Source organism: Calidris pugnax, unplaced genomic scaffold (assembly GCF_001431845.1).
Source record: "Calidris pugnax isolate Ruff unplaced genomic scaffold, ASM143184v1 scaffold40, whole genome shotgun sequence".
NCBI lineage: Eukaryota > Metazoa > Chordata > Aves > Charadriiformes > Scolopacidae > Calidris > Calidris pugnax.
The window spans coordinates 3,966,484-3,987,709 of NW_015090796.1; the positions used below are offsets into that span (position 1 = coordinate 3,966,484).

General features: G+C 38.7%; 1 protein-coding gene across 1 annotated transcript in view; it reads right to left on the reverse strand.

The window, feature by feature from the left end:
• Positions 1-516: 516 nt before the first annotated feature.
• The window catches only part of RASA1 (RAS p21 protein activator (GTPase activating protein) 1), a 53,610-nt gene continuing 32,900 nt past the window's right edge, over positions 517-21,226 (reverse strand). Inside the window, exons 13-25 of the mRNA XM_014936843.1 lie at positions 19,281-19,358; positions 17,882-18,039; positions 17,507-17,583; positions 13,499-13,671; positions 13,131-13,290; positions 12,803-12,945; positions 11,924-12,039; positions 10,617-10,703; positions 7,460-7,527; positions 5,639-5,727; positions 3,985-4,062; positions 2,151-2,285; positions 517-1,516 (exon numbers count right to left, since the gene is read on the reverse strand). Coding sequence (XP_014792329.1) covers positions 1,433-1,516; positions 2,151-2,285; positions 3,985-4,062; positions 5,639-5,727; positions 7,460-7,527; positions 10,617-10,703; positions 11,924-12,039; positions 12,803-12,945; positions 13,131-13,290; positions 13,499-13,671; positions 17,507-17,583; positions 17,882-18,039; positions 19,281-19,358 — 1,446 coding nt within the window. The 3' untranslated portion in view covers positions 517-1,432. The remainder of the gene's footprint in view (positions 1,517-2,150; positions 2,286-3,984; positions 4,063-5,638; positions 5,728-7,459; positions 7,528-10,616; positions 10,704-11,923; positions 12,040-12,802; positions 12,946-13,130; positions 13,291-13,498; positions 13,672-17,506; positions 17,584-17,881; positions 18,040-19,280; positions 19,359-21,226) is intronic.

Here is a 21,226-nt window from a genome sequence, read left to right on the forward strand (position 1 = left end):
AGACAGGAAGGACATGGACCTGTTGGAACAGATCCAGCAGAGGGACATGAAGATGATCAGAGAGATGGAGCACCTCTGCTGTGAAGACAGGCTGAGAGTTGGGGTTGTTCAGCCTGGAGAAGAGAAGGCTCCAGGGAGACATCAGAGCCCCTTCCAGCACCTGATGAACACAACCATGTTCACATGGCACAGTTAATTATGGAATTATCTCATTAACCTTGTCAGTGCATCTCAGCATCCTTTTATTCCTTATTAGACCACAGCCTAGAAAAGTTACAAACAGTGCTGCTGAAATACCCTCTGAATCAACCGCTTATTTTAATTTTTTAAGCAGTTTTAACATCTCCTTTCTCACCCCATAATATATGTATAAATTAAGGTATAAGGACAAGTTTACACTATGCGGAAGATTCATGCCAAAAAGTGACACCACGTGAACATTTTGTAGTACATCACATTTGTAGACACCACAAAAAATTTCCACAGCAGCCAAAGTTAGCCAGTTGCCATAAAGAGTTGATCTGCAGCTTGATTTATTTTATAAACTTATTTTTTCACTTATAAAAATAGTATTTATGCTAGACTTACAGTACACAAAAGACCAACCAATACCTATTTTATAAAATGGTTTAATGAATGCATGCATGTCTGATACAATGATCAATAAATTTACTGAATTCAAATTATTTACTGTTGTAAACATTTTACAAAAGCATTGTGATTTATCTGGATACACAGTTCTCGATGGAAGAACTATTCAAACTGAATCAGTGGCACATCAAAAAAATAAAGCTGACAAGACCCATTCTGCATATTCTCTTTCAACATGACTCCAGCAAGAGAAACAGCATGGTATAAAAAGTGTACAGTAAAGATTGTTCCTACCATAACATCAAAACTCTGGAAACTGTAAATACAAGTTAAAGTGGTTGAAACAGTCAGAAGTCGTAATTATTGTAACCAGTCAGAAATTACAGTAAGAAATGTTATCCAGTTATATGTGGCTGTCAGAACAACACGTTTCTTTTCATGTCAGTTGATAATTCTTTTCCAACGGGACAGCGGAACTTTGGCAACTAGAGGTGCTGAAAAGTAATTTTCCAAGTCCAAGACAGAGTCACAGCATTTTCTTTGCGGAAGGTGAACTGTACACCAAGGCTCAGAGGTCATGAAAACTGTTTCCAAGTGGAAAAAAAAAAAAAAAAGGGCAAATGTCCTGCACAGATAGCTTAAAAAAAAAAAAAAAAAAAAAAGCTGCTGGTACAATCATTCACCAACAGGATCTTTGTTTTCTTTTTGCATAGTTCACACATCACTGGGAATGTGACAGGGTGTGCTATTTTTGGCAAGAGCAAGAAGAAAAGTGATACTGGTGTGAGTCGCCGTTAACGTTGGGCATGCTGGATCCATGCAGAGTTCAGGTAGAGGGCTGCTACCTGGTGTTGTTGGACACTGAATACTGATTCTGTTTCTGTTGGAGCAGTTCTGTAATGGCCAACAGCTTCTTAAGAACGTGCTGTAGAAAGAGAGTTGGTAAAACCATGATGTTAAACAGAACAGTCCTGCTTCAGAAGCTCTTCCAGCATCAGCCTATCAGAACTACTACTAGCTAGCTTAAAATATATTAAAGCAAAACCAAAAAAAAAAGAAGAAAGAGGAAACAGCCGATTCCCTCATCAGTAAGACATTACCTTCAAAAGAGAAGTCTCAAACAGCGTTATGAACTCTGCCTCTCCACCCATGGACCTTTCTGCTGCTTTGTGGTTTAACAGGGAGGCTACAGAGTGTGCTGCTACAGACCATTGGGGGCTGCTAGGAAAGCGTGCCCCGTTGGTCTACAGATGGACTGGCAGATCAGGAAGCAGAAATGAGGTATCAGTGGAAAGCTAACAGAAGTAAATTTAGTTCTCAACCGAAAAAAAAAACCTCAAGATCCTATAACTTAACGACCTAGAGACGCTGTCAGGAGACAGCAGTTTTGTGGGTTTAGGCTTCCTCTAGAAACTTTGCAAAACCGCTTTGGTTTTGTTGCATGAGGAAACAAAACTAGGGTCTAAGGACTTACCTTTACAGCTCATAACCTGCTGGTGAAATGCACCAGAAATGCCAGAAAGGCCACAAAAGCACCCTGGTGCAGAGGAGGACCTCACCTGCATTACACCTCGCTCGTTGCTGAGCGTCCGTAGCTCGTCCGAGTGCGCCACGCAGATCTCGTGCAGCGCCGCCAGGTCGCGGGACAGGTCGGTCCTCGAGTGCTCTGTAGTGTCAGGAAGCTCAGGAACGTTCTGCAGGGAGAAGCAGGAGAGTGGATTTAGGGCACCGAGAACCCGGGTACACAGCAAGGTACATTACAGCTCGGCCAACACCACAAGCAAGTGCTACAAACTTGAAATCCTTCCAGCTAAGCCTCCAGTCCATCATCCTATTACAAGAGAAGGGTGACAAAGAAGGTGAGGGGTCTGGAGAATAAGTCTTATGAGGAGAGGCTGAGGGAGCTGGGGTTATTCACCCTGGAGAAGAGGAGGCTGAGGGGAGACCTTATTGCTCTCTACAACTCCCTGAAAGGAGGGTGTAGAGAGGTGGGGGTCGGTCTCTTTTCTCAAGTCACAGGCGACAGGACAAGAGGAAATGGCCTCAAGTTGCGCCAGGGGAGGTTCAGGCTGGATATTAGGAAAAATTTTTTCACCAAAAGAGTTATCAGCCATTGGAATGGGCTGCCCAGGGAGGTGGTTGAGGCCCCATCCCTGGAGGTGTTCAAAAGCCGGGTTGATGTAGTGCTGGGAGGTATGGTTTAGTGATGATGCTCCTTGTTTGTTGTGTGGGTGTCTATTTTTGTCAGTTAGGTTGACGGTTGGACAAGATGATCTTTAAGGTCCCTTCCAACCCAGAAGATTCTGTGAAATTATGTGGTTTTTCCTTGCCACAAGCATGTGTTTTATGAGTAAACTGCAGTTTCTGCTCCTGCTGGAAGGGTTGTTCCCAAACGATCTGGTATTGATACACTACCACCGAGCTGACCAGAAAGCTGCTGCGTACAGAGGCTCATGACCTTCCCCTAAACAAGGGGAGATCCATCTTCAGGTGAATTTTTTCCCTTCTGAAGGAGAGAACAGCAGCAATGAAAATTCAGCAAAATCTGTCACTATCAACTCACTGAATTGGTCGTAAAACAATGCTGCAATTAGAACGGTATATTAATCCAACAGTTACTCTCAAACCAACAGTTCTCACAGACCTCATGCAAAATCTGTCACTTAAAGAAAACTGACATATCATAATATGCAGAAGTTGCAATTTAACCAAAAAAAGATGACATAGCAACCTGCCCCAATAGCACACTCATTCTTATACCCTGTGGAAATATTCTGATGTGTCTTCTAAGTCACTTTTAAGGGATCAATTCAAGAAGCTTGACATATTTTTTTCATCTTGGTTTTAAAATTAATTCTTGTTTTAAAAATACACATGTATAACAGGAGGACATAACTCCTGCTATATAAATCACACACAAAACCCTAAAAGTTTAAAAGAATAGAGTAACTGCAGGTCACTTTCAAACTACAAAACCTAGAGTGCATGCAGTGACGCATTTGGTAACAAATAACTGAAATTCAGCCTAGTACTTTTTAAAGCATAAAATAATTTCAATCTTTGGTCAAAACCATCCAACAAGTTATACATAAGAATTCTTATTTTTAAACATGATTTTAAAGATTTGTATTTTTGGCCAAAATTCCTAATCCTTAGCTGTAAAATATATTTGAGCAAGTCTAAGATGACACTTGATGGTTTTAATTGGGTGTGACAGGACAGCAATCTGCAGTTTCTAAACACACGTAAAAAAATTTATTCAGCTGCAAGAACTGAAAATTGTGTGGGAGCTGATGCATTTTTATAAGTGCAAATAAGTATTAATAAGTGTAAAGAATTTTCCTTTACAATATTACTGTGTAACTTCCAGTAAAAGTTTTTTTAACCACTTACCCCAAGTTCATCCAAAAACATGATCATGCGATGTTTGTTGCTCTTGATGAATGGATTTACCCCTTCCATATATGGCTCCTAGCAATTTTAAAAAGCATTCATTAGAACAAATCAATGCCAAGGTAATTGTCACACCTGCAGCACACACAGCGCAGTCAGGCAAGTGACACTGCCAAACAAGGATGTCATCTGGACTGGTTTTATTTTTTCAAATGAATTTCTACTCTCCAGTGGGCAGCCAGTCAAAAGACTGCGGAATTTGGCATTTTGCTATATTCAGGAAGTTTTCTTACACGTGCAAACTGGCATGAATTTGCATTAAGATGAATGTCTCTGGCTACGTAGCTGCCATGAACAAATTGCTCCACTGTCAGAGGTATGATCAGGACTAAGTGCCCTCTTTCTTCTTCTTCCATTAACCCTTATATGCCAAGTTATGCGTGTCAGAGAAATAACTTCCTCATGCCTGAAGTCACTCTCATGATGCTTAAGTCAGCAGATTTATTTTTCAACTGTGTTTTGGCCTGGGAACCAAGGCAGACCATTGCTGGCATTCTTTTCATGTCATAATAGAAACTTTATCGAAAGCTGGGGCTTTTTAGTGCAACATGTAGACTTGATTTACAATATTAAATATGTCTAACGATATGACAGTGAGTACAAATAGAAGGGGTGCTTTGAAATGCTCCACCACAGACAATACAAACCTAAGGAGTAAGGAAATGCAGGGTGAAAGTGAGGGAGGGGGAAGAGTCAGAGGTTGGCAGTTCTTCATTTGTTTCAGAATCAGTTAATCTCTACTAAGATGGGAATTCAGGCCTGATTAGTCTCAATCTCAAAATTAATTACTATACAGACAGAACACGTGCATGGGATGTGGAATCATTCCAAGGTTGTGTACAGGAGCATGCCAATATTACTGAGAGAGACCTCCCCTTTGTCATCAAATAATGGAAATGCGAAAAAAAGTTGCGTCTGTTTAAGGCGTAATATTTATCCTTCAGACTCCTGCCCACTCATCCCTCTAGCAATTCTCAGCTGTCTCCTTGATACAGATATTCCAGAAGGAAGTGTGGACACCTGCTGTGGAGGGAATTCTGCCTGCCCTTCCACTCCCACCCCTCCCTCTAACACAGGAAACACCGAGTGTGACTGCCACCTTTTCTGTTGAAAACGGTAAAAAACAACGCTCCACAAACTTCCACTGTTGTCTCTGCAACAAATGCCTGCTGAGTTTAGCTGTGTTCTCATCAATACGTGGTTAGATCACACTCTGATAGCTACTGGGGCAGTCGTTTGTCCATTAATTATTGTAACAGACCATTGCTGGTGTTCCTACTACCGGATTCAAAGCCTTCATGGGATGTACCCAGTCATGAGCAGGGGTTTCTAGATCGTTTCCTCTCAAATGATTATGGCTCCTCCCAAGGTGACCAGACTTTGAGCTACTGCTCTAGATCAGATCAACACCCTGCTTAGCTCTAAATGAAGAAACTGCAGTAACGAGGCCTCCTTGCTGGTGAGGAGAAACGGGTCACACATCAGGCTTTGCAGGAGAAAACCACAACGGATTTTTGCCTGTGTTACAGAGAAACATTGAAATGTACTGGAAAAGTAGTTCTGGGCTGTTCTGTGTGTGCAAAATTGTATTTACCTTGGCTCCAAATTCAACCAGATTTGCTAAATTCTGCACAGACTTGGCGACCAGCGTCAGTGTTCTTGCAGCAGTGGGGGAAGGAGAATCTGGCAGGAAAACAAAGCAGAGAGTTACTGGCCATTCCACTTACAACCAACAGCAGTCACGTGAAGGGAAAGCTCTTCTCCAATTTACCCTTTTTCACAGAATAAAATATTTTTAATATTATAACAGAACTGCATGTGGAAGCTGTCACTTGGTGAAGTAAATCTTACATTGTTTTAGTAACATCCACAAGAATACATGAGTATTAACATCTGATTTTCTGTAATAGTTGCATACAAAACAAGGCTTTAACAGTGACAGACAAGCTTAAAAGGGATTTATACTAAAGTTTAGAGGTAACTTTTTTACACCTGCAGACACAGTGCAAGGTGTGCAAGGAGGTACCTAACTTGGAAATTACCAGAAGATAATATAATCCTAAAGAAAGTGTCACTGTGTACCAGCCCATGTTCCTCAAGTGCTTTCTCTCTCCAAAGCACGGATGGAAATGATTACTGGGTGAGAGAAAGGAACTTTCTGTTCGACACAGCCCTTCCCACTTAGTATAGCTTAAAGAGAGATGATAGAAAACATGCTACATTGTCTTTAAAACTGTCTGTGAACAAAGGGAGAAAAAAAAAAAAACAACTTTTCTGAATCAGAAATCAGGATTCAGAAATCTGAATCAGATTTCCTATTTTCTTTTATTTCCAGTTTGGTGTTTTACTGGTAAAAATCAAGAAACTGCTAGGGAGGGAAGGAGGAAGAGCAGTGGCTACTGCGACTGAATGCCCTCCAGCATGGGGTGATCTTTGCCAAGAAAAAAAAAACAACCACCCAACAGAAAACAAAGATGAAGCATAACATATGCAAACTTTTAATATTAAGCAATTTTAGTAATAGAGTTTTCAGTAGTTTATGCCTTTCCTTTTCTCCTCCCATAGAAGTTAAAAATGCACACAAACATTTCTAGGTGTGTAAGGCAACTGCCACAGGATAATCCATGCCCTCGCCACTAATGCCTCATGACAGGAAGGTGCCACACCAGCAGCTGCCAGATGTGGTCCCTGATGGGCCCACCATCCCCATCACCCCTACGAGCTGTCTGGGGGATGCTATCAGACACCAGCCAGCAGTTCCACAGCCCCGGGGTCAACAAACAGGAGTGATCCCTGTTGCTGTTTCATTTAATTACTATAAATGGTATCAAAAGAGCACCAAAAAACAGGATAAAACTTGATGGCATGAGAACATTTCCTGAGGCCATCCCATGGGAACTCTCCTACACACATCCTTTAAGTCAACTGAGATCTCCACCCCACCCTTTCTCAAAGCCACCCCTCTCCCATCTCCAAGATTCCCTACTGGAGATTGACTGGACTTAACGAGCCAAAGCAAAGACTTCCCCGATGGCTGGAAGCTGCACCTTAGAACAAGGTGTTCCAGCGTAATTTTCTAGGTGCACAGGTGTATTCCACACTCTGCAAACACATTTTCAACTTTATAAATCTTGCTAACTCAAGAGATACCATGGAATTTCCTGTACATTTTTCACACTGCTAGAATATAGTCGAGATTACTAGACTTTTAACTCAGGATTATATTATTTAATACCACAATCTGACTTCTAAGGGTGAAAAGCATTTGTTGGCTTCCTCATGGAGAAGTGAGATAGAGAACATGACTTTGGACACAACATTCAAAAAAACTTCATATTTTGCTGCATCAGACACTACAGTAATTTTATGCCTGCTACTGTATAAAGTATGAATTCAATCTGAAGCCCATACTCACCTGAGATGATATTAAACATCCTTGGGTTCAGGATAGCAGGACAAATCAGTCGAAGAAAAACAAAGCCACTGAAATGCAAAGAAAGTTGTATCTTGTTCAATGAAGTTGGAGAATTAATGTAAAATTTAGAATTGTGTAGTCTTTAAGGATTCAAGTTGGCATGGAATCTTTTTGAGACAGACTCCAACCAACCAGCCAACACTCTGTGAATATATTAACACACCGAGAATATTCATGCTCTGACTTCAACGATGATAAAAGGGGAAAGAATATGCGTATTGATTTCCCAGGGAAGGTGAGCTGCTGAAACCACATGGGAAGAATTCAGTTGTAAGGTCATACTGAAGCCCATCTCAGGCCACATTGGCTTCAAAAAGGAGCTGCCCCTGGTTTCTGGCCTCCCCAAGGCAGCCTTAGGTCAGCCTACGCCGATCCATATCCTGATGACATAATGCTACAGTAGAAAAATAGTAACCAATCTGCTGCTTTCCTCCAAAAAGTAATTGCTGCCATCTAGAAATCTGGGAAAAAAGCGCTGTGTTTTGACTGCAGAACTAGGAACTCATTTTACAGAGACCCAGGACAGCCTTCAGTTGCCTGAGAAAAATCCAACTTTGTGTTAATAGCAAAAATGAAAAACATCCACCTCACATTAACCTCAATTCCAGCTAATTGCTATACAATGAGGTAATATATGGACCAACTACAACAATCTAAACCTTTAACTTTGTTTGCTTGAACTCCAGCTGCGGACTGGTTCTCACTAAGCAATAACAAAGCCTGACCACCTCTGAAAGAAGGAAGGGGACCTTACGCTACCTGCCCTGTTGAGAAGTACACAGTGACGGGAATGTCCATATTACTGGAAAATGACACAAACAGTAGTGACGTTAATGCACCTTCCATATGTCCAAGACACCTAATATATACTGTTACGGACATTTCTTATTTCTCCCAGAGTTACGAATTGTGGGCTGGTAAGACAACAGTTCGTGGCCATACGTGGAGCTAAAATATTTTCTGTGGTGTGATTTTAAAGCTAAGAGGAAGTAATTAATTTTGAAGCCATGACATACACACCAGCTCCTTTTAAAGTGCCCAAAATTGAAGACCAATGAGGCATCAATCTAGGATGGACCTTGCTGATATGGAAGATCTGGTGCTTCTTACCCTCTCCACCTGCCTGAACTAAGGATGAATCAATATCTAGATGGGGGTGTTAGGACCAGAGTGAAACAGAAGCACTTTTTGAATGACACAGCAGGGCAGCTCCCCAGACATCTGAAAGCTCTTTATCTGCCTCTGGATACTTCATTATTCTTGGACCAAAAATACTGCAATAAAGATAGCGTTCATCACTGAAGGCTGTGAAACTGTACTCTACAGAGAAACCACAAGTGTCCACTTGTGAAAACCAACATCACAAGAGAACAGGATCCAATATTTATAGCATCCAGTGGAGACTTCTGGAAAATGCTGAATGTGATCTGTGTCCACTAAGGAAAGCCACATGATTCCCTGTGGAGCTGAGGAGGAACAGAGACACGGTAGTCACCACTGAGCTCTACAGCCTTCCAGAAGGTTGGCCCCTCAAAGTTAAGAGGAGCTCTCACAGTAACAGCAACCTCAATTTCAAGTCAAAGCCCCTGCATGGCACCCTAGAAGACATAAACCACGGCTTCTGTTGTCAAAATGATAAATAAAAGCCAAAGACAAATCCTCTGAAGGATCTGTGGGAGATTCTCCGTAGGAGATTAACCTTGACTGCCACATAGTGCAAAAAAGGAAAGATGTGGCTCTGATACCATTCAAAACCTCACTAGCACTTAGATACAGAGTGTGAAGACCACATCTTTATCAAATATTGTTGTTTGTTTGACCTCTACTGGCAATGGACATATAAGAGGAAGAATTTGTGTGCTGCACTGGTTTATGAATGTACATTGGAGTTTCTGTGCTGATGTGAGTTCAGAAGAGCCAGGTTCAGTAAACTCCTGCAACATTTTTAGAAGAGCTATGGAATGTTTCAGTAAGACTGGGCTGGAGCAGAGAAAGGAAAACAAAAGTGGGACAGCAGAGAATTCATTGTTTTTGGAAACCAACACAGTGACAATTCAGAGTGATCAGAACCGCCAGCCCAATGCCAGTGACCAGGCACCTTCTCTGGACATAGAAAACTACAAACCCAATGGAGGCAGTACCTCAGGGAATCCTAACAGCCCAATGGTCTTTACAAGAAGGTGTTAGATTCCTTACTGTGTTGGGTATGCATTTTGAAGGGCACAGATCTTAAACCATGTAAGATTTCTCCAGCAATTGACACACTCTATGTAAGAGTCCTTGTGTGAGGCACAGCCCTCCCAGATGGCATGTGACGGGGACATCATCTTCAGAGACCACTGCTCTCTACAGGTGTCACAAAGTTAACTATTACTTTCATGGTCAGAGTTGGAAGGGACCTTCTAGAGCCCATCCAGTCCAACTCCCTGCCAAAGCAGGGCTGCCCAGAGAACATCACTCAGGAGCATCCAGGCGGGGCTTGAATGTCTCCAGAGAAGGGGACTCCACACCCTCCCTGGGCAGCCTCTTCCAGGGCTCTGCCACCCTCACCCCAAAGAAGTTCCTCCTCAGATTTGAGTGGAACTTCCCTTGTTCCAGCTTGTGCCCGTTGCCCCTCGTCCTGTCACTGGGAACCACTGAAAAGAGTCCAGCTCCATCCTCCCTCAACCCGCCCTTCAGGTACTTGTAAACAGAGATAACATCTCTCCTCAGCCTCCTGTCCTCCAGGCTAAAGAGAAGTTTTTCTTTTCCAGCACAAAAAAAAAAAAAAAAAGGAATTGCTATTTTAAATTAATTTGTAAAACCTGACAAAACGCAAGTAAATTCAAAGTTGAAACTATTAAGTAAAGCTACACTGAGCTCTATACTACATCATCTTCTTCTGGCAAGGGCCTAAGAACATGATAAGAATGTAGCAAGCTCATAATTCTTAATTAAGATATCACACCTCCACATTGTAAGTATCTTAAATACCGCTGTAGCCTCTGTAAGTACTATACAGTCTTGTCGCTGAAAGAAACACAGATAAGCACACCAAAGTATGTCTTTAGCAAGACTTGAAAAGATTATTTTCAGAAAAAAGTGGCAAGCAACTTACCTAACAACCCTGGTTCTCATGGTGGTATTAGCAGGCCACTTGTTTTGGACAGATTTCTGTAGGCACCCATAAATATACCTCAACGTCCTGCAAAAGTAATAGCTAATTATTCATTCCATTAAACTTACAGAATAAAAAAAAGCTGGTCAGAAAGTATCTAGACCAACCTCTTACTTGTAGCAGAACTATTATTAACCCTATGTTTATAAGCTTTAAATTATCTTTCAATTAATTTGCATAAACTTTAAATTAACTTTAAGAATTAATTTATAAGTTAATACATTTATAAAGCCAATTTCTAAATTTATATTAAAAAGTAAATATATGAATGGCAAGGGAAACCCTTCATTAATACACAATTCTATATGCAATTCAGTGGTTATTCAGATGTGCATTAAATCTTTTATAATTGTCTGTCTCCTGTTTCTTAGTGTTTCCTTTTAAAAAAAGACAATTTTTTAGTTTGATTTTTTTTTCTTTTTATTAAACAAATATTTTTTTCTATAAAGGAGGGTTAGGTGTTTAAAAGGTAAGCAGCTACAACAATAGTCCTCTCCAATTAAACAATGGGAAAATTGTGGGGTATTTTAGATAACATTGAGAGCTGCATCATCTACTTCAAAGAAGCACAACTTTTAATGCTAACTTTGCAGGCAGTAACACAAAGAAAGACTTTTGTGCTACTTTGCCATCTCAAAATAGAGGCTTTTGTCTACTTTAAAAGCTAATGATGCAGCAAAAGAAAACTGGCACAACTATCCTCTTTTTATTAGATGGTTGAATTTCTACATGATGACCACAAGTTCTTTTAGCAATTAAAAAAAAGAAAAAATATATATATAATCTCTGCATTTCCCTAGCAGACAGAAGCAATCATCACACGGTATCATTCTGCTACTACCTGGTTGTATTTTTAATAAGCTGTTAATAATTCCTTCTCTTTCTCTGAGGAGGAAAAATGGAAAGAACTTGTAATCAACTTACATTGATTTGTAATTGCCTGCTAACTGTCTTCTACCTTTCTGTGGAAATATGAGATTATTTTTATTATTCTTTCCCTGAACTCTTGGGTCTAGTAGCTTCTCTTTCAAAGAAAATGTGCTAGACAGAGGTTTTTGTGAAAAGCAGTACTAATTTCTGAGAGTGTTATTTTTAACCCTGTCTATATTCCTGTGTGCATACAGCAACCCTACAGACATTGGTCTTATGACTGAGCAGCAGACGATAAACATCATTTTAAGGTGCAGCGTAATTCACACAAACAGGAACTTTCCAATACAAATCTGAACAGGGAAGTGCAAACTTACGGAGGCAGTATCTCTGCAGCCATGAATATTTTCTCCACCAATTCTGAAAGTATACTGAGTAGATGTGCCAAATTAGTGTTTACATCTTCATTTTTTTCTAACTTTGAGGGATTTAACTAAAACCAGAAAGAGAAAAGGATTATGTTTCTTTTCCTAACTAGAACCACCTATATAGTTTCATAATATTACACTTGAATACTACTGAATACAACTGAATATTACTACTTCAAAGTAAGCTTGCTGCTGTACAAGTCTCTTACAGAACTGACAGATCTAGTCAGGAAACGTGAAGAATCAATAGATTTAAGTTCTAATACACTAGGCATTTCTGAGGACTCCCATCCTTTTCATACTCAAGTTAAAGTGAAACACAGAAGTAGGAGGGTCATTTTAAAAACAGTTTCAGGATCAATAAAAATAATTTAATTTTTATTGAAGTTGAAATAAAAACTTCCTGAAGTTTTTATTAGGAAATTTTATTCAGGAAGTATTCAATAACAGTATCAGGAAGTTTTATATTAAAACTAAAGTTCAGACATTGACTTCTATGGTATCTTGAGTTTACTAGAAGTTACTTTGGTTAGGACATTAAATAACTGCTACAGAATAGCCCAAAATTGCTAAAGAATTAATAGATAATTTAAAAATAATTTAAAAACTTAAAAACTTCTACTAAGAATATGGTCAAAGCCAAAATCTAGGAAAAAAAAAATCTCTTTATGAATTCAGTTCCTGTATTTCTTATGTAAACTAATTTTACTTTTGAGAAATTAATAAATGTCTCTGAAGCTAATATTTAATGCAAACATAAAACATAACAACCAGAAGGTAATTGTTGCAACAAATCAAAACATTTAAAAACATAGTTCAAGGTATCACCTCACAGGACTGCTTGCTCTCCATTATCTTTAATATTGAGTCTTTCAGTGCGTGGTGAACAAAACTGGTAGCTGTGGCTTTCATATACTGCTCCATAAGCGTGCTTGCTAAAGTGGTGGCACGGAACAAGGTAGTAGCTTCATCTGAAAGAAAAGACAGCAAAATGAAAAATCAAGAAAAGGAAACAACAAAAAGCAGAGGATAAATGTGCTGTTAACACTTTGATATATGGGGTAACTAAAGGAGGAGAAAAGAGGAAGGTGGCAGAGCCCTTCCCTCCCCACCTGCCCAGAGTTCCTGTAAACGTTAGTGTAATTTAGTGCAGTACCTTCCATGCTTATCTCCCTGTCATTTAGTGTTCGTAACAACAAGGACTCAAGCTTTTCATGAAGAAAAATCTTCAATAAAATGCCAGCCAACAGTGTTCTGTCCTGTCCACAAACGTGTGATAAGGCATAGACTACGTGAAGTTCTTTCTGGAGTATAAGCTGCAAGAAAAACAAAATTTAAAAATATTCAGAAGCTTCTCTCAACGTGTAACAGCTTTGGAAAAACTGATATACATCTGTACTGATATACAGACATCACTATAAATATTATTTAATGATGTCAACCAATGTTACTGATGTCCGTCTCAAAAGAACCAACAAAATTAGTTCTGACAGATAAACCAAGGAAAGCTAAACACCTTCATACCTCTTTGAACTCGTTGTACTCCTCTTCCGGCATGATCTTCTCCATCGAGTATCGCGCTCGGACACGCAAAGATCCTGGCTCAATACCCTTTAATGGTACATGGGAACTGAGCTGAAACCACTCATCTGTTGCGTGTCCTTTTTGCAATCGGCTTAATTGGCAACGCATAAACACTTAAGGGAAAAAAAAACATTGTTCAAGTAAGTTACCTCCAGCAAAACAGTGCTACTATTGGATAAAAAATAGTTTATTTTCAGCATATGTCATCCTGCTTCAGCAAAACAGTATTATTAAGAGTAATCAAGATTTTTGCCATCAATATATTGACAGATTCTCTCTGTGATGGTTTAACAGACTCCTGTAAATTAAGAAATATAAAGAATTCTGTAAAGAATGTAAACATTAAAAAATGCCACATGGATATTGAGAGTTTTCTTTGTAACACCCAAGTAGTGAGTAAACAAGTGTTTCCCTGCAAATCCAGGTATTAGTCAGAAATTAAAAATAGATAAAAGCATTCAGAATTCACTTTCCTCTTTTCCAGCCTTGCACTGACACCCAGGTTTGCTCATGGACCACCTCGTTACTCATTACTATTTATTATGATACGGTTGCTACAGTTTTCCCAAACATTGCAATATGTATTTCTTTTATACTAACTCCAGGTTAAGGCTTTAACAGTTTATGGAAATTATGTTAAAAAACCACGTTCCCATACAGCTGCTACTTATCACCAGTGTGGATGGGACTATGTCTTTAGACCAGATAATCAGCTGACTCTCCTAGAATATTTCCACTCAGCACCAACCCACAAGCAATGTGCTTTTCATCTTATTTTACTTGCACATGTGTATCTCAGCAAGAAGAATGGTGAACAAAATATAGGATCTAGAATAAACTGATGATTTGATTTTTTCCCTGTGGTTACATCAGCCCTTCATAACTATAATATAAATACTATAATCTCGCTTTGATTTAAAAAAAAAAAAGTCAGAAGAGAAGTATCTGTACAGGGACTGCAGAACAGTTGCTATCATAATATATATTCCATAACTTTAAAGGAACAAGACTTTTTTCCCGTTTAGCAGCTTTGAATTAGTAGTCTATGTTCAGTAAGAGAATACTATTAGAGTTGAAAATTTTGGGATATTTACACTTTGCAAAATTGCGCATTTTAAAAAAGAAACAAATGTACAGAAAATCATCAGAACAAACAATAGTTGATCTTGTCTCTCCAAGAACGGAGCAGGTAAGAATTCTCTTGACAATGATCATGATCCACAAAGAACCACAATATTTTACATGATGAACAGCAGTACACAAAAAGTTTAAGACTGAGGTTTCTTAATGGTTTATTTGGTAATTAAACTTCAGGCATAATATTTAGTAGTAAGATTGTATTTTGGTTGTTATTGCTTATAACCTGGGAATTGAAGCGAGAAGTAGTTCAAACTTAGGTTTGTTCCAGTCCTCGGACTGGAAATTAACTTGAATTTACTATGAAGTTTTTGTACAAACTTGCCAGAACAAATTGGAACCATCAAAAAAATCCTAAAAAATTCAAATTAATGATTCAAAATAAAAGCCATTTGAAATCTTGAGAAAGAGGAACACGCTCAATACAGGGACATACTAAATCCTGCCTTTTGCAGCCACAGGTCACTGCCACTTTAACACAGCCCATCCTCCTATAGTATCAGTTTCAAAGCCAAACTTTGGTATTAATGCAAATAATAACTGTGCCTGAAAAGAAAAACATTGGCTAATACTTCGCTCTACAGACTTGCCTGCATGAGGTGACCCCTTCCACTATAAAAATGATCGTTTTTCAACACAAACAAATTTGAAATTAGCCAAATATCATATGCAAAACTGAACCAGAATTTCTATTCCAGTTCAACACTGTGTGATACTGTCCTGAGAGATTTTCTAATTAACTGACTAATAATACTTGACCATCCCTGTTTGCAGCAGCAGCAGATAAAGTCTACTAATATGTTCTAGGGCTTTATTTTTTCCAAGCTGTATTAGATCTATATTTATTTGAACAAATACTTATAGAATTTACAGTTAGAGAAACATATGTTCATTCAAGTTGACTTAGTCTAATCCTTACCCCAAAATGAAAGGGCTGTTGGGTTATGCTGTAAGAGTGTACCTAATTAAGAAACTCAGCCAATTCTGCTCCTGACCGAGGTAAGGAAACCTTCTACCACCTCACATCAGTGGGATGTATCCAAAGCCAACACAACCTCCTGAATCTGGACAGAGAGGAGGAAACTACAAAAACATTTTTAAAGAAGTTTCTGAAGTATCCTATTCAAGAATTATCCTTTTAAAGATCCTTTTACCAACCAGAGCTTTGGTGTGGACAATGAGTTTTCCAGCTCAGAAAAGAACAGTGCAAGAACATGGTCACAACTGCAACTACAGCCCTTTTGTCTCTCAGAGGGAATATATCTTTTTTCCTCTTGCTAGGCAGAAAGTTTTCTAGTCAGAGGAAGGAGGAAAAGGATTGAAATTGAATTAGGTTCTGCAAGAGCATTCAAAGTGAGTAGCAATTTTTCTACTTTGGTCAACGTTTCTCTACAGATGTCAAAAAAAAAGCAGCAAAGAAATTAGTACAAACACTAACAGGCCAGTAACACAATATATGAAACTGAGAACAACTGCAATAGATTATAAATACTCTGACAGGCTTTGGTACAGACAGCTCTGAACACAATGGAGAAGAACAAAATCTTGGAAAATATCTGAGAAGGGCGGGGAGGGCGTCCTGCCCTGCAGGCAGTGGAGAGGAGGCAGGGGGATGAAGCTGCTCCAGAACAAATATGGGGGGGAACAAGATACCTTGAATGAGAAAAAAAACCAAAACCCACCCTAAAAAACAAATTGTTATTATTTTTATTTTAGTTTTCTTCTCATACAATCTCAATAATTTTTTCTAAGAGCTCAAAATCCATGTCCTTCAAACACTTTATTTTCTAGAAAGCTGACAGGTCTTACCAGCTTGTGCTAATTTGCTGGAACAGAAACAAAACTTCAGTTGAAGCAGCAGGTGTCTAGGTAACATAAAGAAAATAGGATAGGAAGAGGGGTAATGATTTTAAATTGAAAGAGGGGAGATTTAGATTAGATATAGAAAAAAATTCTTTACTCTGAGGGTGGTGAGAGCCTGGCCCAGGTTGCCCAGAGAAGCTGTGGCTGCCCCATCCCTGGAGGGGTTCAAGGCCAGGCTGGAGGGGGCTTGGAGCAACCTGGTCTGGTGGGAGGTGTCCCTGCCCAGGGCAGGGGGGTTGGAACTCCCTTCCAACCTAAACCTTTCTATATTTCTATGAAAATAGGTTCTTGGGAATTTCTGTAAAAGGCAGAGGAAAATATGAATCCTTTCCCTTTCAAAGCGATACTGAGGTACCTCTGCGTTTAATGTCGATGGTGGTACAAGGAAAGTAGACAAATGAGGTAAAATGGAAAGAAAACAGAGCAAATTTTGTTCAGAGACCACCAAGAAATGTTTGGGGTTTGTTTGGGTTTGTTTCTTTTTTTTTTTTTTTTCAATCATGAAAGTACTACACCTTTACTCCCTTTCTCTTCGCCCTGGAAGTAACAAAAAAACCTGAAAAGGAATTCCATGCAGACAGACCTAAAACTCTTTGAAACGTAGCATTTTATGGAGCAGACTAGTAGCGACAGCTTCTCCTGCCTCTTGCTGTTTGGTAAGCAGAGTCATTGTGTAACACAACACCTACTGCAGAGCAGAGCTAGAAAAACCATCGATCAGGGTTTTCAGGGCTGGATTACTGTCCATTTTATAAACATGCAGGTTCTCATTGTAAAAACATTAATGGAAAGCCAGTACCAGACATCCGAAACATACAAACACAGGAATATGGCAAGCATGAAAATACACTTAATTCTCTTGTGACAATGTTTGACAAGAGTAATGAAAACCACACACAGTATCGATTGCTGCAATATATATGCATCTTTTTACAGAAAAATACTTACATATATCTGGATCTTTACTTTTCTTTGTTTTGTTACTAAGACTTATCTCAAATCTATTAATATCAGATGAAAGATCACTAGGAGAAAAGACAGAAAGCCTCAATTAATACTATACTTGGCCAGCATTTAAGCTTATTCTAAACTCATTTCAATCCTGAGTTCTCATTATCAGCCAAAGACACTTGCATTAACAAAGACATTTAGGTGCCTACAGAAAATTCTGCCTATGCAGAAATTGGCTGAAAGGTTGCAGCTGTATAAATACACATATAGTATTTTTAAAATGCATATGCAAAACAGTACACAGTGTTAAGGACTTTAAATACAATGCAACTTACAAGTCAAATTCAGTAATTCAAGAAGATTAAGACTTACTCAAAGACAAATTCTTCTGACCACACAGGGTTCTGCCCTTCCCTGATGTGTGTTTTTGCTACCTGGACACTGTTCAGGTAGATGTTACAATACGGATTAGTAAAATGCTTTACTGGGAGCGTATGAGCTTCTTCTACATGCAAAATAAGACTGCTGACCTAAAAAAAAAAAAAAAACACCACAACATTTACTTTTTGTTGCTAGAACAGAAACACAAAACCCATGAATGAATTATTTTTTATCCTCTGGGCAGAGGCTTCATGTTGCTTTATGAACATTGAATACACACTAAAGTTTTCTAATAAGAAGAGCAAGAAACAGAAGTAACAGAACAACATTTTAAGAGGCATCAGGGACAAAATAAGAATAATTCAATTACTGAAAACAAATCTCCAGCTCCATGCTTTTAAGGCATCTTGTTTTCTTCTTTTAAAATTATCTTTGAGACATTAGACAAATACTGACTTTTCTATGCACAGAAATCAAAGACTGGCACTATTTGGTGCTTTCCAAATGGCTTATTTGGTGCTTTTGTAATAGATTATGTAAAATTCCCTTGTTCAACACATTACATTCTATTTCTTTATGTAGATGAGCATTTTGTTTGCTTTTCAAAGTAAAGAATTATTTCCTATTGACACTTTTTTTGCTTTGCTTTTGCAGTTTGAAGCCCTTAATTTCACCTACCACTTTAGCTGTGAATTCACATAATTTAGTTCATTTATTGGGAAGTATCCAAGCATCTTTAATGTTAACTACAGAATAGTCGTGCATCCTGGAAAACATCCTATTTTATTCCTTTCTCCACTGTATATTAAACCAACTATATTCCATAATCCAAACATTGAAAACTATCAGGGATTCTTGAAGTGTCTTCCTGTTATTCTCCACAGACCTGTTCTCTGCCCCTGAGGAAATTCTGGCAAACACAGCACTTTCAAGAGGCCAAGAGAAATTAAGCCACAAAGACAGTTCTGCATGTATTTGCTACTGAAAATAAGACACATCAGTTAAACAAGTATTTTGTTTGAATGCCACATAAGTCATGGGAAATCTTTAAAAAATTTGATGATGTGATAAATTTTAAACGTTAAGGCAATACAAATGCTGACTTCTTTACACTTTTACTCAAATATAGTCAGAAATTAATACCTGGCAAAGAACGTGAAGGTTGCCTAAAAGTCATTCTGGGTTTTATGTATATATATGTATTATAACAAAGTGTAGGTCATTCTAATTGGTTTCACAAGGGTACTACACAGCTCCAAAAAGGAAAGCAAGTACATGCAGCATTTACTACTACTGAAAGTAAAATTCTGAGATTTATCAGTATTGTTTTGCAACAAGAAGACAACACACTCCTCCACATCCACCGCCAACCCCGTAACATCAGCTTCACCTGACGTAGACGTTTATTGGATGTTCCTGGACTGGTTTTTCTTAAACTGCAAAACATCTGCAGAGCTTTCATCCAGTCCTAAGAGAGAAGGATGGAGAACAGTGTAATAAAACAAAGTCAGATACAGCTTCTTGCAGTGGAACTGATGTATCGAAAAAGAGTATCTTAAGTTTTCACTTTAACTTGACAAACCTAAGTTTTCTGTAATTCCAAAGTATGCAAGTTTGAATATTAAAGCAAAATGCTTATCTGTACTGAGCAAAACCTAATAAAGGATTTGCAAATCTGAACAATTTTCTCTTTTAGAAATATCAAGCATTACTAATGGATATACAGCGTGACCTTTACCAATTTTCCAGTCTAGTAATATTACATGAAATTACAAATGGTATATAAAATGAAGCAAAACTTGTTCGCTTCTGAGGAAAATTACACTTAACAAGCCAAACTGTTCTCATTATTCTCTCCAGTACTTCTGCATGGCAGTCATAATACCGTGTATGCTTCAGAAAGGACTAAAACAGCCTTAGCAGAGGAAGACAGGAGCATATAGCCAATACCCCCTGCATTGCTCACAAAATGCATAAAGCAGAGTGGATGAATGGTCGGGTTCTGTTTTGATCAAGGAAATAAACAGGTTGTCCAACACCAAACTGACTGTAGAACTTTTGTGCCTCTTTTTTTTTTTTTAAATATACAGCTAAGAGCCACTGCCAGCTCTCCAGAGCACCTCTGAAAAAGTCACTGCAGCATGAGAAAGGTCCTCACAGAGGAGCTTTGCAAGGGGCCTGTGGAAGGTGGAAGAGACATTATAGCCTCAGTCTCTAGTTTTGTCTCTCAACTGCCAAACTTTGTATAGCTCCAGCAAAATACACAACTTAGGTTTTGACCAACAGCCGTCTTAAGTGTGCGTAACTATCTGCCATCTATTCTCAAAATACAAACCAGGGCATAAAGCTGCATTTTACATTCCCTTTTCTCTTGTACAAACCATAAACACATGACAGAGCCCATAGGATGGCACTGCTTTGGCATTTATTTGCCACGTTGTAAGAGAGCCTTAATATCGAAATAAAACTATTCTATGAAATGCTCCAGAGTAAACTTTCCTGGGCCAAAGCCATATTATAAGCACCCCCCTGTATTCTGTATAAACACAGTGAGCAGCCTGTTAAGCAGATCAAAACCAAAAGCAGATTATACCAAGTGTTCAGGGAACAAGAAAGGATATTCTACCTTCTATGCACTCTTAATTTTTAGAACACAGAAGAGATTGCAGATGTGGCAAAAATGAATGTACAGTAATGAGCGTGCAGATTAATGTATATATTCTCAATTACTATACAGCATGCTGCTGCGAGTTGTGCAACAAATCATCTGATGTCATCCCAGTGACTTTCATAAACTTGTATTAATTTAAGAGGAAAATTTTTGCTTTCCTTTATATACAGCACAAGAAGAACACTAAATTTATTCAGCCTTCACGCTCTGGTGAATAGCGGTCTATTATGAGCACTCTAAACAGCTTTAATTCCATTCAAATAAAATCAAATGCAAAGCTTAACTTCTGCTGCAACATGTATTTTGCAGAGCTGTAGATCTTCAGAGCTATAAAGTTAATAAATAAGGACATTCTCTCATCTTAGATATGCTCTCCTGCTGGTGAGTGAATTTCAAAGAACTGGGCTCCTATCCTATCAATTTTTAATCAGCAAACAAACGCTAGAGCGCTAGTAACTAAAGGGTACCAACTAAAACCAGTAAACCTCACTTTTTGTGCATGATAAGAGCCCCAGACTATGAACAACCACCAATTTATGGACAGGACAAATAATTGCAAAAGGCAGCTGTTCAGTATACTTTGATCCCTGGGCACACACCAGTGCGTTAGCATTTTAATTCGTATCAGAAATACACCTTTGAAGAAAGGCTCCCACTCTACAGTG